A 17,734-nucleotide genomic window follows, 5' to 3' on the forward strand; every position below is an offset into this window, starting at 1 on the left:
TTCGGCCAACACTAATAGTAATTTGAATTTTGAATTACGAAATTGTACCCATATATAACTCTCAATCACAATACTATATGTTTGGAATATCCTTGATTTCCGGAAATCTCTTATGAGATCATGATATTAATTGCCTAAATTAAAAAATGAATCATTTAATTTCCGAAATCATTTGCATTTTTCATTAAATTTTCGGCCAAAAAATCATGCATTGCCACGTGGACACTCTCATTGAGCGTTTAATTGTGAGGAGCTCTAGAATTGCTCGGTTCATGTGAGCTTGACACGTCAGCTTTTGTCTTCTGCTTTAGATAATAGTATAAATACTTTTTTCATAGTGGCTATCTTCACGTACATTAACGGGGCAAAAAAGTCCCTAGTTCCCTTCGAGGCGAAGTGAAAACTGAAAAGCTTAAAGAACAAAGTTTACACGGTCTCAATTGATTTGATTAATCCATCTTATTACCAAACCCAGAAAAAAAGAAAGAAAGAGTAGATCAGCTTCTTTAGTTCATCACTATCGAAATTCCTCTCTTGATCGATTCTAATTTCCCTTCGTAAAACCCTAATTTCTCTACCTCAATCTATCTTCCTTCTCTTCCCCATCAATCTACCTCAATTTTGTTGCAAATGGCGACAAGAAATCGAACAACACTGTTCAAAAAGCACAGAGATGCAATTAAAGCTGTTCGAATGCCGGATTCATCGTTAATGGCGGGTGGAAGTGGCGGTGGAGCTGGAGGCCCGGTGATCGAAATGACTTCACTCCTCAATTCACACGCATCTTCTTCATCTTACACTCCTCTTAGTACTGAGGATCCCTCTACTTCCAGGTTAGTTTGACTTTTCATCTAGTTTCTGAAATTTGTAAGATTATTGTTTGTTTAGTAGCTGCAATTATGAAATGCTGATGTGTGATTTTAGTTAAGTTACCTATAGGTTGTCTAAAATTCGCAAATGAGAAAGATTTTTTGAATTGCTCGAATTTGTGTTAAAGTTTGGTGTTAGTTTTGATTTATGATTAGCGTTGATGTTTGATGATGAAGGTTAGTTTATGTAGTTACCTTCTGTCGGATGACTTGTGTGTTAGTAATATATTGTTTATGATATGGCTATGGGAATATGAACAGAGAGAAGCGAAGTGATTAGAATTGTTGACTAAATTGTTAACTTTAGAGAGTGAATCATCATATTAGAACTTAATTAAATTATGCTTAGTAATTCGTTAGAAAGAGGATATATGAATTTGATTCTTGAAGTTTAAATTGCAATTCATAAGGACTTTACTTGTCTATGTATTGTTCTATTCGATCTATTAGGTCATGTCTTCACCTCGACGGTTATACTACGATAGTACGAAGCCCTTAAAGCCTATATGAGACGGATAGACTCTTGTAACCATAACTTATTTGATTCTTGACAAGGTCGAGGCTGATGGAAAAATTAAAGTGTGGGAATTCAAGCGGCATGGGTAAGAAAAGAGAGACAAACAATACGGAACACATCATAATTTTTTCTTCTTTGACTAGCGAGTAGCGCGTTGTTTCTGTTACTATTATAGGGAATGATGGTCAGTGCAGTGTTTTGACCTTTGGCTGTTCTGTTTTGTTGAGCTAAGACCAATATTAGGATCTGACTACTTGTTAAATCATTTGCTGCATTACAGAATGATGGCTACTTATAAGTCCCTAGTTATTCACATTGTTTTGGTTCTTGAACTTGTACACATTCAATATATCTGGTCAGGAGGTGTAATGGATTTGAATATATTCATGTTGGTGGATAGAACTTCTGCTTTGGCCTTCAGATGCACTATACAACATCTTTTGTATGTGTATGCTTTTGAGGACTAGGTTGCTACATGATGTGATATGGCATCATGATGTGATTGGAGATTAATTAAGTAGTTATTGCCCAGTAAGATGTTGAGCTCAGTGGCGGATCCAGGTTGAGGGGTGGCGTTATCTTACAATACTGTCAAAACCAAAACAATAACTACTAAATTCAAAATTTTACAAAATCCAAATACAACCTTGAAGTACTCTAAATAAAAGAAATTTACAATTGTTGACTACGAGTTCTACTTGATGGAGAAGAATTTTGTTGGCTTGGTTGAGTTGCAGGAAGATTTGGATTTGATTCATCTTGATTTTAATTAGGTGTTCCTTTTGAAAACGAACTTGAGATATCTCTCTTGTTTTGTCTTCGTGATTTTGAAATACATTAATACACGTAACGCAAGAATTTACTAATCATTTAAGTGCTTATTTCCAATTCCTATGGCCACTGTAAATTTCAAATTCAACATTAGAACACTAAAAAACAAACTTAACAACTCACTTCACAAATTATCAATGTCACATTTATCCCATAAGAATATATTTCACTAACAATTCACACAATTCAAAAATCACTGATAACTAACACAACATGAATTAACTAGTTCAATAACAATTCACACAAATTGATAGGCTATAGTTTACTAACAAATGACGATTTACACAAATTATAGCATACTAAGAATTCACAAGATTAACAGTTCACTAAAAATTTACATAATTAGCAATTCACTAATAGTTCATTAAAAGTCAATAACAATTCACACAAATTATAGTTTACTAACAAATGACAATTTACACAAATATAGCATACTAAGAATTCAAAGAATTAACAATTCACTAAAAGAATATACAATTAACGATTCACTAACAATTTACTAAACAATACAATTTACCAACAATTCAAAGCAAGATCACCATTTACCAACTATAATTTTAAGAAACAATTTTTTAAAGACCACTGCAAAACCTCCACTGCTCCGCAGACTTCAAGTCCACTAGCAAGAGTTATGGGCTTAGCTGTCTAGCAAGGTGGTGACGACTGACGAAAAGCCAAAGGGGGAAGGCGGCAGTCGGCAAATTATCAAGGAGATAATCTAGTGCCTACTATTGCGAATTTGCCAGATTAGACTTCGACCACAAGTTGTTTACTTACTCTCACTGGTAGTCTCATTGTCTTAAAGTTAACGAGAAAGAGAGAGAGAGAGAGAGAAAGAGAGAGAGAGAGAGAGAGAAAGAGAGAGAGAGAGAGAGAGAGAGAGAGAGAAAGAGAGAGAGAGAGAGATAAGAGGCAAGGACGAGAGAGGAGAGAGAAGTTCAGTTCAGCGGGACTAGGGTTTGGAGTCGCTTCACTCTTCGTGGCTTTCCCCTCTTTCTCAGTTTTCTGTTTTTGAAATTAAGGGGTAGCACGGGCTTCCCCTTGTTATTATGTGGCTTCGCCACTGACTAAGTTGCTTCTGCACATTCAATAAATCAGACCTTGTTTAGTATTAACCTAATTGGAGTGACTTGCTTCACCCATTCGTTCGAGTTATATAGCAAATATGAAAATTCAGCGGCTCATACAGAAAACAAGAAATGGAAAAGCTGAGGAAGAAATGAAAGATTGACAGGTTAGAGAGGGAGGGGTGATTGAGTGGATAGGAGAATATAAGCTGGAAGTGAAATAGGGCTAAGTAAGGGGATGACTTTTTAAACTCTTTCTTTGAGGTTGTTAATGGAAAGAAGAGGGTGAATACCATTAAGGAAGCCGGGGGGGGGTTGTTAGAGTTTAAGAGATTGAAGGAACCACTACTTTCTTTAATGATCTCCTATGTTGAGGATTTTAGGAAGGTCTATGCTAGACGAATTTGATTGCTCATGTGTTAAACTATATTAAGTGTTGTAATTGCTTGGCAAAGAGGCCCTCTGCTGACGAAGTCATTTGTAATGATCTGTTAAGTTTACAGGGATATGAGTCACTAAGTCTAGATATAAGGTTTTATTCTGGAACGTGGGAATGTTGTGAAAGATAATTTATCAAAGGTGTCTAAAGAATTTCACGAGGCTGGAATTTTTGGTATAAGTGTAAACCTAACTTCATGAAATCCTCATTTCCTTGAATGTTAGGGATAGTGGACCTGTTAGTCTCCTATATAAATTTCGCAAGGGCCATGTTTTAGTTCAAAGGATTATCTTTGTTTGATGTTTTCAAGGCAATTACTTTAGGTTCTTGGTGCAATTATTGTGGCTAAGGTTGTTGATGCTAGGAGAACAAATAATAAGTTTGTTTGACTTAATGATACTTGGTTCGCGGTACGGTGCTCTAACTGGTGACCCAGGTCGGACATTCCCAGTCGCGACACGAACGCGTTCCAGAACCCCAGGGGTCGCGAACCAATTCATGCATCCAAGCGAACCCTTTTGGCCGGTGAGATTGAAGGCAAAGTCGAGAATTCAGGGCATTGTCACATAAATCTTTTGGTGCACAACCGGAATCGTTCAAATTAGCGCACCCAATCCTTTGGCGTCATTCTTTGCCAACATCTTGTTGATTGAAAGCCATCAAACTTCTCAAATTCATAATAGTTTCCAGATCTAGGGTTTGAATGTTCAAACCCAAATTAGATGTGAAATTCAGTTTATTTAAATGTTATACTTTGGGGGTTTTCTTGTGGGAGTCAAAATTTCTGGGCTTCCAGCCAAGTTTCCGGCAGGTCGCTGTAGTTGCGTGCTCTTCAATTTGCATTTCTAGAAAAATAATAAAACTTCTTCCATTTTTTTTATTCAGTACTTTGAATCGGGTGGTTGGGTGTGATGTTTCCTATGGGAGGATTCCTTTAGTTACTTTGATGTTTCCCAAAGTGGTCACGTGGCTTCATCTCTTCCTTATGTTTTTTATCTTCATTAACCACTTCCCAAATGGACTTTTGGATTCCTTTCCAAGAAATAAATTCAATGTTATGAATGCGTTTCCTATGGATTCTTTTCACTGTTTTTCATGAAAAAATAAGTAAATATTTTGTCCCTTATTCATTTTATAAGAAAAGAAAAAAATATTATGTAGAAAAAAATGCATTAGCGAACCATATAATATCCCAAAGTGAACCATGACCCTAGAAATTGTATTGAAAAAATATCCCTAACGAACCGAAAATCGGCCAACTAGAGTGGAACCCTATTCCTCTTTATCTTTAATTTATGATATTCTCATTTTGCCATATTAATTTCATTGAAAACTCTTTCTCGTAGAAGCTTGGAAAGGCATATGAAAGAGAAGACAAGAGTTGATACATAGACAAGGAAGAGAACTGGCTATGCTCTTGCAATTTTTGAGTCGTTTAGCATCTCCGTAGTAGAGGAGTTGTGGCAATTTCCTCTTGACATTGACTCATTATGACATGAGATGATTAAATGGAAGTTTGGTCTTTAACAAAATCAATGTAATAAGCTTATGGGGGCTTCTTATTCTAGTCCATATAAAGTTGTATCCTAGGCTTCTTTATCCTTTTCCGTGGTTTGATATATGGTTGAGATGGATAACAAAGTCAGATTTTTGAAGGATTATTGGATTGGGAAGATGGTTTTTCCATTTCTTTTGCAGTCTTACTCATTTGTGTATCGCTCATGATGCCAAAAATCTTGGAGATCCAGTTAAGAATGGTTGATGTTTTTCCTTGAAACTTTCATATCAAGAGGGATTCTCAAGAGTGGGAGTAAGTTGAGTTGATTGGTTTATTGCTAGGTAGCACAAAAACGGATACGGGGACACATACGGGTACGGGGACAGAAAACGGCAAAATTGAATTTGCAAAAAAAAGGGGTACATCAATTTATGGCGGTTTCTTGGGTTTTTTCTTAGATGGTGTTTTGTGTCGCTGACAGGCGGTTCTCTTGTATTGGTTTCTCTTAAGAGGATACTTTAACCTCTATCATTTGTACTACTTAACATTCCTGCAAATAGTTTTTTTGTTAATTAAAAACAATTCTTGCACTGTGATTTACAAAATTAAAGTAAATGCTGCATCCCATACCTTCCTGTATTTTGCATTCTAGTCTACTTGAGGGTTTCCATTTTGTAACATTTTGTGCATGTGAAGCTTAGAATAAGCCATGTTCAAAGCACATGTTTTTCGATGTAACCTTGACAGTGAATACTCTCTTTAAATAAAATTCACTGGAAGATAATTTTGTATGTTTTCCTTCCCATGAAGGGTGTGTGAAGAAAGAAAAATTGGCAGAAGTATGGGAGAATTCTGGATGAACCTCTTGTGGGTTGTTTCCGAGGACAGTGGTCTTAGATAATTTTTCTGAGTGAAAAATTCTTTACGTTCAAAATGATAAAGCTCATTGTCTGATCTAGAGTGTCTAGAGTTCGGCGGAGACTGATTGTCTAATTTGTTAATCATAAGGATGTCATTCCGTTGACTTTGGTTTAATCAACTTGGATTTAGTCTTCATATGGCCTTCTTGGTGAGGAGGAGGTAAGCTTAGCTGCTATCTTATGGATTTAGATGACCTTTTGGGTCTTCTCTTGATTGTTGTGTTTCAACACTCTTTCAAGAGCTGTTTGGTTATGTCAAGAATGTCTTGTTAAAGAATTGGTAGGTTTTGTGTTGAAAATTGAATTTGATATTATTGAGTAAGAGAAGGAAGTTGAACTTGGCCTTCATCACTTTAATATAACAGAAACATACTTTTGTGGAGGATAGAGATTTTAGGCCCACTAAATTTGTTGCAAGCATTTGTCAGATTTTGAGCAAGGTGCTTCTAATTATACTTGGTTTTCTGCTTTCCGGACACCATTTTTTGTAGACCAAAGTGTTCTATACAAGTTGGTATTCCTAGTTGCTAGCAAAGGCGATTGATGTCCTAAAGCGGGCGGAAGAGGAAAGTGTTGGATTTTAGGTGGATTTTGAGAATGAATATTGTAGGCTGGATAAGAGCTTTCAAGTACGTAGTTTTAGATTGTATGGATTACGGGCACCACTTCTTTTGAAAGGAATACCTACGAGAGGCAAGGGGATCCTTTTCCTCTTTTCTTTTCTCTGCATGTAAACACGTGGAATCATATAATGTGTTGGTAAGTGGATACTGATGGTCTTTAGATATTTTTGCTTCGGGTTAAGGGTAACTTTTTTCTTTTATATACGTAAATGACTGTCAAACTGTCATTGCTCTCTCCTTTTGTTAGTGACTTGGATTCTAGGAAGGCTCTTGTGTTCTTCAATTTTGAGGCTTACTTTGGGTATCAATATCAATCTGAGCAAATTTTGTGTTGTAGCTTGTGGGGCTTAGTTTGTAGGTTAAGTTCTCCTCTTATTCATTTAATGCTCCTTGCAGTTAATAACATTAAAAAAGGTTAATTTGAATCCCTATTGTGGAAAAAGTTTGTGAAGTTAAATGGGTGGAAGAGGGCTTACTTCTCTTTGTCTTAGTTAATTTTGCTTGGCTAGCATTCCCTTGTCTCTGTTCAGCATCCCAATAGGCATGGATGATAATCTGGAGAAGATCAATAATTTGTTCTTTTACTCGTGAGTGATGGTGGACAGGTGGAGAAAGATAATCTTGTGTTCTGAAACCTAGTTTGGTTGTCTAAGGAATAGAGGAAAATCTCCTTCTAGCAGGTTTGGGAAAAAAAACCTAGCCACTCTTCTTCTTGAGTGGTTTCCGGCACCGATCTGCTGATGGTCGTTGCCGGAGAAGCTTCCAAGTTTGTTCTTTTTGTTCGATTTGTTCCCTTAAATTCTCTCTTCCATATGCTCTTTTTTCTTCCCAGTTTTTTTCATTCTTCTTTTCTAATTAGTCACGTGACTCACCTCTTCTTTTCTGTTGGTATTGAACTTGTGCCATGGCATTAAAGGTCCTACAATTGATTTTAAGGTTTTTGACATTAAAGGTGTGCCTCGCCTACGGGATGCATGCGCCTTTGGCTTGCGCCTCCCTTCACCTTGCACCTTTTGAAACCAAGTTTGCAATAGTGGAGAAGAAAGAGTAAACAACCTTCTTTTCCTCCTACCCCCTTTGTCTTTCTTTGCAACAAGCAACTTTCGTCCGGTGGCCAAAATGTGATGGACTCATCACAACCAACACTTTGTGCTTTTGAGCATGGAATCAAAACTCTCCCGTTCCGTTATAGAACGCATGTTCTGTAACGGATTTTGGATTTAATATTACGCGAAATTCCGTTATGGAACGCCATAACAAAAGTCACATACTTCTCGCCGTGTTGTCCATAAAGCGAACTCAGTGCGTTAGGACGTTTTTATCCCCGCTACATTCGTTCTTTTAAAACATTGTCCTAAAATATTAAATGAATTAATCATATAGCTGATGAAACATGATACACTGATATATTTGATTATATTATGTTGTAATAATGCTTCATAAACTAATACAAAGCAAATAAGGTTAGAACATATTCATGTTATTTTTTTGTAAAATTACGCCGTGTCAGCAGTGATCTGTTCCATTCACTCGTTACAAGTTGCTTCCATGATAACCCAAACGTTACCGCGTTGCGACCGCATCCGCGATTTTTTTCCTATTTTTGAGCTTAACATATGTTTACAAATACTTTAATTCCAGATAAACCTCGATATGAAACTAGTAATACTGTTTATAATTACTTTAAAAGGGATATAGGAGGCTACTTATACCAACAAGATGCATCTTTCTTTTAGGAAGCTCATTTTCTAAGGCAATCCAAATGTGTGAAATGTGAATGAGTGAGGATAAAATGCGCCTAAAGAACTTGCGTTAGTTATGGAGGATAGTTGTTGTCCCTTGATGCGCAATGGTGACAATAGACTTTACTGCTGAAGGGTTAGGCTGTTACAAATGGTATCCCTTGCGACCACGTATGATCTTGTAGATAATTAATTCAAAGTTAGTCGCTAAGTCGGGGAGGATTCTGGCTGTTGTGATTAGTTTCCAAGCTGTGCAAGGCCATTGGGCCGAATGTGGAATCTCGTGGCGCAATGAGGATGTTGCTGTCCTCAAGTGGGGGTGTTGTAATAATGTTGAGGATTCCTTTAAAAAGGATTTAGGAGACTATTTATACCAATAAGATGTATCTTTCTTTTAGAAACCTAATTTTATAAGCTACTTTAAATTCAAGCGTGCTTGGCTCATAGTAGTTTTGGAATGGGTGACCTAGTTTCTCAAGGTGCGCATGAGTGAGGACAATGTACACCAGGAGAACTTGTGTTAGTTATTGAACACAGTTATTGGCCCTTGATGCGTATTGCAGACGTAAACTCTGACTCCGTAAGGGTCGGGATGTTACATAATTACCTTTGATTTCTTTGCACAAAGGTCTTACTGGAAGAGTTTTAGGGGACACAGGAATATGCGCATTGTACAACTTATGTTTATGGGTTTATAGGTTGGTTTCATTCACTTGGTTTGATGCTTTTGTACAACTTATGTTTATAATGTGCTCAGGTATAACACCCTTTTCCCAAGGGAGGCGTGTTTGGATGTTGATGTCAAAATATTGTTTAATAAAGTCTAAATTAGCATTTATGTCACCCTATTGGCTCTTAAAAGGCTCTCACCTACGTCAGGTTGGGGTTAGATGTATATAACATTTCTTTTGTGTTTCTTATTTCCCCTTGATCCAAATTGCAATGACTGTACGCTACTTCATGATAACAAAGAATCACCAAGTATAATGAACTATTTTGATATAGTCTATCATCCTCATTAGTTGGTCTTATAAGAGGCCGTCTACTTTTAATTTAAAATTAGGCAACACCCTCGTCCAATATTAAGAAGAGAATGGATCACCTTGAATGCAATGACTAGTTTGATCTATTTAGTGAACATTTTAATCTATTCAATGACTAGTTGATCCATTCAGTTTTCACATTCTTTAATTCACTTAGTGACTAGTTTAATCTATTTAGTGACTAGTTTAATCCATTTGCTAAGACTACTGGGTTATTTTTAAAATTGTGCGCTGTTCTAGGAATAGTGTTGGGTTAAAGTGAGATGGAATGGAATTGTTAGGAGAATGTAGGCTTGGATTTTTCTAATTTTATGTTAAAATTAGTCCGTCTATTCTAATAAATTATGTACCCCGACAATCCACAACCAAAGAGTGTTGAGAAATTGGGTTTCAATGAAATGTGGTGTTTGTAGGTTTGTTGGACGAAACATTTAACATTGTCTGTATTCTTTTGACTAGTGGACACTTCATATCAAATGTATCACAGGGAACTGGCTGCTTTTTGTTATTCCATTATTATGGCGTTTCCTATTTTCTTTCTTGAGTGGATGACGACTGAATTGTAGGGGAGGATAAGAAACATAAGTACATAAACAAATCAGAGTACCTTTAATAACGAGTTGTCCAATAAGCATACTGTATAAACTTGTCTCCTGATATTTCTTGAAACAACCATTATGTATCAAAGTAGGTTGTTCTAAGATAAGATATAGAAATCATTCATGCTAAATGAATCTTCACCAGATTGAACCAAGATGTTCTAGAATTAAGTCATTCATAATTAACTTATACCCAGCTGATGTGTCTGGTGACTTGATTGTAAAATCTCTTTCTTTTCTACAGCAGGGATGCGTTGACAGTAGGTCTACCGCCAGCATGGGTAGATATTGCAGAAGAATTAACTGCGAATATTCAACGTGCTCGAATAAAAATGGCAGAGCTAGTAAAGGCTCAGTCAAAGGCTTTAATGCCATCCTTTGGAGATGGGAGGGATGATCAGCGTCAGATTGAAGGTCTTTCCCAAGAGATAACAGATATACTGAGGAGATCAGAGAAACGGTTAAAGGAGCTTTCAGCACGCGGTCCTTCTGAAGATTCTGGTGTTCGAACAAATGTACAGGTGGGCGTTTGTAGTACTACTTTAACTTCATTACATACTCCTTTCATTTCTTGTTGTTCTTCATCCTTTGTGTATCAGGTTCTTTCGTTCTTTTTTCTTTTCATGTTATGTACATTTCTGTGTATATCCGTCTTTTGGTTTTTCCACCCTCAATCTCCCAACATATGGGACCACATACCTCCTCAAATTTTAATGTCATCCACACCCCCACTTTATTTAATATTTAGCATTTCTCTCATGAAAAACCCCCTCAAAAGTAAGAGAGAGGGAAGGAGGGAGGGAGGGATTTTTTTTGGGGGGGGGGGGAGAGAGAGAGAGAGAGAGCACATGGGGGTTGGTTTGATCCCACGTTTCATTCATGAACAACAACAAAGAACGTTTGTAGCGGTTTGAGACTATCTTATGTGGTTTATTTATTCTTTATTCTGCATATATTTTTTAATAACTACTGTTTTGTCATGGTGCTTGACTGAATAGTTTTGCATGCACAAGTGTATGTATTCTGTTTGAGGTTTGAAAGTGCAAAACATATAATCCAGTTTTGGGGCGGAATTTCCAAAAGTTTGCCGAGTTTGGTGCTGGAAATTCCAAAGGAAAGGTTGGGACCTTTTTCAATATAATGTGTCTATGTGTGTTATTGGCATAATGGTATATAGGCCCTTTTGGGAATTAGCGAATAGCTGTTTGTTGATGGTATTATCTAGTTTGTCTAGCTAATTTATATTAGTTGTTTGTATGAAAATGATTTGAGGATAGGTACTACTTGATTGTGTAAAAAGACTAGATTAAAATATTGATTATTGGTTTTTGTTTGTTAATATTGCAGATTTATGGTGAGTTTATTAGAAGTATGATGTGAAGTATTAAAAGTTCGAAACATATATTTAGATCAAATTTGTTTTTCTTTTAAAAATTTCAAACTTATAAATTTCTTGAGTTGTTAGATTGTCAGTACATTTTATTAGCTGAATTTGCATGTTGCTAATACTTTACTAATGAAGATATAGACAATGTTTTATGTCATATTCTTATTATGTGAACTTATTTATAATAAATAGATATTGCTTCCTGTATTTTTTAAATATTGTACTCAATGGACTTTGAAACATTTGCCAATGCACAACTTTGACCATTTATATCTTCAATTATGGTAGAAATTGTAAAATGTTGATTTTATGAAAATACATCTTGAGATGAATCTAATAAGATTCCGCATGCTTGTGTTTTTCCTTAAGTATACATAGTAGGATACATTTAAAGTAGAGAATATGGATAGTGTCTAAAATCAATGTGGTGCCACTATTAACAAATGGGCGTAGTATTGAATTAGATGCAATTCGTGCAAACAATAATTTGCTCTTAAATTTTGGCAAGACACATGTTTAAGTTGCGTATTACACTTAATACAGTGACCTGATAGTAAATCCTTGGGAACATTAATGAAAGTAAAAACTATGAACTTAGAAATTTATAATACAGATATTGGCAACTTTCGGACAATTATGTCAAATCTTCATTTTGCAACCCTCTATCTTGAAAAAGTTGGGTCGGGCAGCTTTTTGAATATTAAGATTTTTGGCCACAATGCTCACTTTCAAATTTCTATTTACCGAACAAGCATAAACTTTGTAAAGAATTTGACTATTCAAACCATCATAATGGCTCAAAACGTGTTCCTAATCCCTGATCCTCTCTTTACCAAACATGGATAAGCGAGGCCCTGTTTGGCAAATAGAGTTTAGAGTTTAGCTGTTAGAGTTTAGAATTTGCTGTTAGAGTTTTAACTTTTTGTTCGGCAGATTTGACTGTTGATTTGACAACTTTTTCTTATAAACGTGTTTGGTAAAAATTAATTGATTGCTAAAAGCTTATTGCCATTTGTTTATGTGAAATGACTTTTGTAGACATTTTAATATATATATGTAGTATTATTATTAGAGGCAAAAAAGTCATTGAACATATTCTTACCTAACCCTTTAAAGAAAATGCTCCTAATAGGAGTTTTCCTAATAGGAGTTTTTTCATTTTGAGAGTTTTTATTCCAAAACTCTCCCTAAAACTCTCTTTTACCAAACACCCTTCTTAGAGCTTTTGACTAGTCAAAACTCTAAAAGCGTCCAAAACTACCTTTTTGCTCCAAAACCCTAATTGCCAAACACCCTAAGTATATTCAAGGATTTAGAATTTTGACCTTAGATTTTCCCCAAATTCTGTTGCTGGTCCAGTTTGCATCTCTAGAATGTCCCTAACTAACGTCCTTTTAGTAGTTTGACTACCTTTTATGTTGTATTTCCTTAATTATTCCAAATATGATCATTAGCATGACGCACGGTTCAATCAATGCCACGTAATTCACGACGAAATGAGTGATATTACTGTTGTAGTATGTTTAAAGATAAGTTAACCGATTTTATTTCGACTACGCAAAATTGTCAGCTATTAAGGTTGTTGCTGGTAAACGGTTACAATAACCTTGTGTATGGGATATGAAATATTCTAAAGTCTGCTATACAGCTATAGGTAGTCCAACATATACTGTACTTTTTTTTTATCTGTCTGAGTTGTAATTTATTATAGACTTCCTCCTTTTTTTTTAATTGCAACATTAGATCTTGCCACATTATTTAAGAAAGCCATGTGAAGAGGAGAGAGGGAGAGAGATAGATAAAATGTGAGACCCATGTGATAGTAGAGAGTTAGAGTGAAAAAATCACCAAATAAAGAAATGTTGCAATTAATGTGAAGCTTCTAAATAAGGGAAACGTTGGAATTAAAATACAACAGAGGAAGTAAATAGTAATTTTTCTCTCTAAATTTGAGTCCGTAGTCACCTACTTACCGCATATTTTTCTCTTTACTTTTATCATTTTCGATAATCTGTGTGCCCTTGTATATCATCTGACAACTAGGAGGGAGGGAGATTTGTGTGTCATATCATTATCAAACATCCAGTCTTCTTTTTCTAGTATCGTTTATGAAATACTGTCAGTTTTGAGTTTCTTCCTGGTGCTTCTAAGTGTCTTGAAAGGATTATGAGGGACTTTATTTGGTCTAAGGCGGGGGATGATCAACTTGCTATCAGACATTTCTTATTTTTTTTGTATTCGATTGTTTTCATCTTCACAAATTTGTTGGGGGTTTTGGGAGTTGCTCTTTCTAAACGTCTAGATCAGAGAGTTTGGTGGGGGTATTCTTCTAGTGCTTTTTTTTCCTTTTCCAAACACACTAGCTGTATATGGCAAGCCAAGGTCCTGGAATACTAATTCATCTTTATGGACTACTTCTTTGGATAGGCTCAGCACAATTGATAATCTACACAAATAGAGGCCCAATTAGTGGCTATCCTATATTCTTATATCATGTTCTTACTTTCGTGGCTTGGAGTGTTTTTTGTGGAATAGGTTCTTTGTTGTTATGGTGAATGGTCAGGTTTGCTCATTGACTATCATGGAGCATTTGCAGCTACATTGTAGTGATTTTGTGAGGCTTGAAGGAAGAAAATCATTAGGGCGGGTTGCTTGTACCTCTGTTCCTTGGGGTTTTGTGGATGGATAGAAATGGCCGGATTTTCTCTAGCAGAAAAATTCTAGTTGGGAATTTTCTTTTAGAGACTCCTGTCTGTAGTGTGTACTCGTCTGTTCATTTTTGTTAAGGGTTTCTATCTATCTAAGAAAATTTTCAGATATCAGATGTAATGATTTACTTTTGGATATTTCTGTGACAGCGTTCCCTTGCTACAGATCTTCAAAACCTTTCAATTGAACTTCGTAAGAAGCAGTCAACATACTTAAAACGGCTGAGATTACAGAAGGAGGTAATATCTGTTCTTTTAATGCTCTTCATTTTCTTTTTGGCTGCAGATTCCTATGTGACCATTTGTGTCTTTTTTCTTTGGTATAGGGAGCTGATGGTGTTGACTTGGAGATGAACTTAAATGGGAGTATGAAAGTTGAGGATGATTTCAGTGACGTGGTACCATTGCCTGCTTTTCCTGAAATTGTTGAGATTACAGCTTCATTTGTCTGTTTATTTTTTTCCTTTCAAAACTTGTATGATTATGACCAAAGCTTGAAGTATACCATATTTGCCGATAACAAGTGAAGCTTTGGGGATGGGTTCAAAGGAACAGAGGTGGTCATTCTAGCTCTGCAGACTGAGTTGTGATACCTAAGGGACATTATATTCTGGAGTTTTGCAACTTAGTTTTTGTGGGAAGGTGACAATTTATGAATGTGGGTTTAAGCAATCAAGAAAATGCATCCCATATATTCAAACGAATATTAGTATTATTGATCTCTCTACATGACACACTTGCAAAAAGGGGTCCCTCTTTAAATCTTTTTTTTGGGGCGTGGAGTTAAGGGTGGAGGAAAGGAACAAACAAGTTATATTAAATGGAATGTTTTACATCTGAACTTGCAAGTACTACATCTAATGTATATACTACGACGGTAGAGTAAAAAGTAATTTTAGAAAAAGGTTGTATATGGAGTATTGCTTGACTTGTATACATGCCATGGTGCAGTCTGTAAATGTAGGACCGCTAAGTAATTATGAGGAGTTGCTCTATGTTCTAAGTGATAAGATCATATTTGATCATATTATAAATGTGTGATCTGCATTCCACAATGACTAGGTAGTACTCAAAGTAAGCAAAAGCGATGAAGTATGCCTATTGCCAAGATGTATGACTAGGAGACCGATTGATTATTGGTGTGCTCCCACTAAAAAAATTGATTTAAGAAATTCCATGATCTATTCATTGTAGGTAGAACTCTTCATGAGGTAGCTGATGCATATTGTTTGCCTGTCTTGACTGACGTAAGTTCATCTTGTACAGGGTTTTGACAATCATCAATTGTCTGAACTTAAAAAAAGTGAACATTTGACAGTAGAAAGGGAGAGAGAGATCAATCAGGTAACTTTTTTACCCAACTTTCTCCCCTCTTTCTTATCTCAAGCTATGCAATTGCCAGTTACTGATTTTTGCTGCATTTGTTTGTTGATATACCTGGTTTACTTTTTAGGTTGTGCAGTCTGTTAATGAACTTGCTCAGATCATGAAAGACCTTTCAGTTCTTGTGATTGACCAGGTTATACTCACTTTATTGCAATCTATATGTCACACATTTCCACCAGTGATGTGGTAATTGAAGTTGCCACTGCTTGCAGGGTACTATAGTTGATCGGATAGACTACAACATCCAGGACGTTGCAGCGACAGTTGAGGAGGGCTTCAAACAACTTGAGAAAGTATTCTCTCACCTCTTGCCTTCCCATCCTCCTCTCACACTACCTATATCTATCAAAACTGGGATGCATATAGAAAGAACCCACTGTCTTTGTCTCTATCATGTATTTGATGCCTGTATCTGATTTCTTTTAAGGTTTCTGGCCATATTGCACTGAAGACTTCATATTACTTTTAATTACATTAACTTTACCACTATTTATGACCACTAATCAAACGGACCGTTGGTGTAGGGGGGAATGGTAATGGAATCTCTACCCTCACTGCAGTTGGGACTTGGGAGGATTCAACCTTGTGACTTCAAGGTTACAAAGTGAATCCCCAATCAACTACATCGAGCAAGCGTTTTTTTTTTTTTTTTTTTTTGTAAAGCACACCAACTACTGTGCTAAAGTTAGTTATGTGCCACACTTTATGATTTATGAGAAAGAGGTTCTTCGGAATAAATTCAAATTTTAAACAAAATGAACAGTGGGCGAAATTTGATTTCCTGTTACTAGGTCCATCCTCCCATGCAATGTAGGTTTCTGGTTGATAGAGCAGAATAGTAGATATTTGGTATCACTCTGTAATATGTCTTCTTTATTTTCATATTTCAGGCAGAGAGGTCACAACGAAAGGGGGGGATGGTACAGTGTGCAACAATTCTTATCATCATGTGCTTTGTTATGTTGGTGCTTCTCGTTCTTAAAGAGATACTATTTTAGCCAAGGAGGAAGTATCATGGTCTCTGCTACCACTTGCATAGCATCTCATAATTTGGCAAGCTGATTGAGAATCAGGTTCAGTGAAACCAAGATATTATTTTGTAATTACCTTCGAAACCCTGGACACAGGTTCTGGTCATCATAATCAGTCATTCTCCATGTCCTGATGTTCAGTTGTGACACGGAAACCCCATTTTTCTGATGATTTTGGTTAATCATAGTAATGAAAGTTCTGTAACAATATCCAGCTGGCGATGTACTCCCCATTGTATATGATTTTGAATTTTGATAGTTGATTTGGTTTATTTGAAAAGCAAGTTCGTCAATGGACAGTCGCCACTATAAAACCAGCTTCTTTTGTTTTATCATAGAGTTTTCAGGTAATAACATGGTGTATGTTTTCCAGACATTTGGCATGACCAGGAAGAGAGTTCAAATCTGATACTTGCTTTAAGACGATGTAGCATTTTGAATGGAATTCCGAGATGATTGCTTGTACAAAGGACAATAGTTGACATCTTTCGTTTTCCTTTTTTGGAGGTAATTAACAACTTTAGATTTATAGAGCCGTCAAAACCGAACCAGATTCAATTTATCGATCCGATTCGACGATGGAATAATATGAATACCCAAATCTAACTTGCACTAGTCCTGAACTCCACCATACCGAAGTTCAAATCGATGATGGTTGATCCGAACTCTACCAAAATTCTACATGTAAGCAAACTGCCTTGAAGATGGTTGACCCGAACATGACCCACACCCGACATTATACTCGATGCAAGTCGACTCCGACTTGACCTATTCCAACCCGACTTGATTTTAGTTCGACCTAAATGTTCGTTACACATAATAATGAGACTCCATAATAATTTGTTAATTGATATGAACCTTATTTTAGTTAATAATTAGTGAAATCTGATTTAATTCGTAAAATTAATAATGTAATTTAATAGGAATAAATAAAATTATAAAGATACTTGAAAAAAGTGTAAGTTATGTCTTTGTTTTACAATGAATTATTACTTTGCTTTCACAATTAAAATAAATACTTTAATTAACATTTTGCAACTTGATATATATTCCAATTGCTATTTCATTTCATGA

General features: G+C 35.9%; 1 protein-coding gene across 3 annotated transcripts; it reads left to right on the top strand.

Annotated features, from left to right (window-relative positions):
* The first annotated feature begins 336 nt into the window (after window positions 1-336).
* LOC104899153 (tlg2p-like protein a) lies at window positions 337-16,999 on the top strand. 3 transcript variants are annotated; one of them, XM_019250856.3, is made up of 8 exons: window positions 337-833; window positions 10,393-10,669; window positions 14,394-14,483; window positions 14,570-14,641; window positions 15,510-15,587; window positions 15,697-15,762; window positions 15,842-15,922; window positions 16,154-16,503. In XM_019250856.3, exons 1-8 carry the CDS (start codon window positions 631-633, stop codon window positions 16,235-16,237), a joined length of 951 nt encoding a protein of 316 aa, XP_019106401.1. In that variant the 5' UTR covers window positions 337-630; the 3' UTR covers window positions 16,238-16,503. The 3 variants fall into 3 exon arrangements, with proteins under 3 accessions (XP_019106401.1, XP_010684595.1, XP_010684594.1); XM_010686293.4 differs by lacking the exon at window positions 16,154-16,503 and adding an exon at window positions 16,520-16,999 and having other exon boundaries at window positions 339-833; window positions 10,396-10,669; XM_010686292.4 differs by lacking the exon at window positions 16,154-16,503 and adding an exon at window positions 16,520-16,999 and having other exon boundaries at window positions 341-833.
* Window positions 17,000-17,734: the final 735 nt, after the last annotated feature.

Source organism: Beta vulgaris, chromosome 7 (genome assembly GCF_026745355.1).
Source record: "Beta vulgaris subsp. vulgaris cultivar EL10 chromosome 7, EL10.2, whole genome shotgun sequence".
Classification (NCBI taxonomy): domain Eukaryota; kingdom Viridiplantae; phylum Streptophyta; class Magnoliopsida; order Caryophyllales; family Amaranthaceae; genus Beta; species Beta vulgaris.

What these genes read in the sequence shown, in the direction of transcription:
- LOC104899153 (XM_010686292.4), top strand. Translation starts at nt 631, where the DNA reads ATGGCGACAAGAAATCGAACAACACTGTTCAAAAAGCACAGAGATGCA. An exon ending in GAGGATCCCTCTACTTCCAG is followed by an intron (nt 834 to 10,392) that starts GTTAGTTTGACT and finishes TCTTTTCTACAG; the next exon opens with CAGGGATGCGTTGACAGTAG. An exon ending in GCTTCAAACAACTTGAGAAA is followed by an intron (nt 15,923 to 16,519) that starts GTATTCTCTCAC and finishes TTCATATTTCAG; the next exon opens with GCAGAGAGGTCACAACGAAA.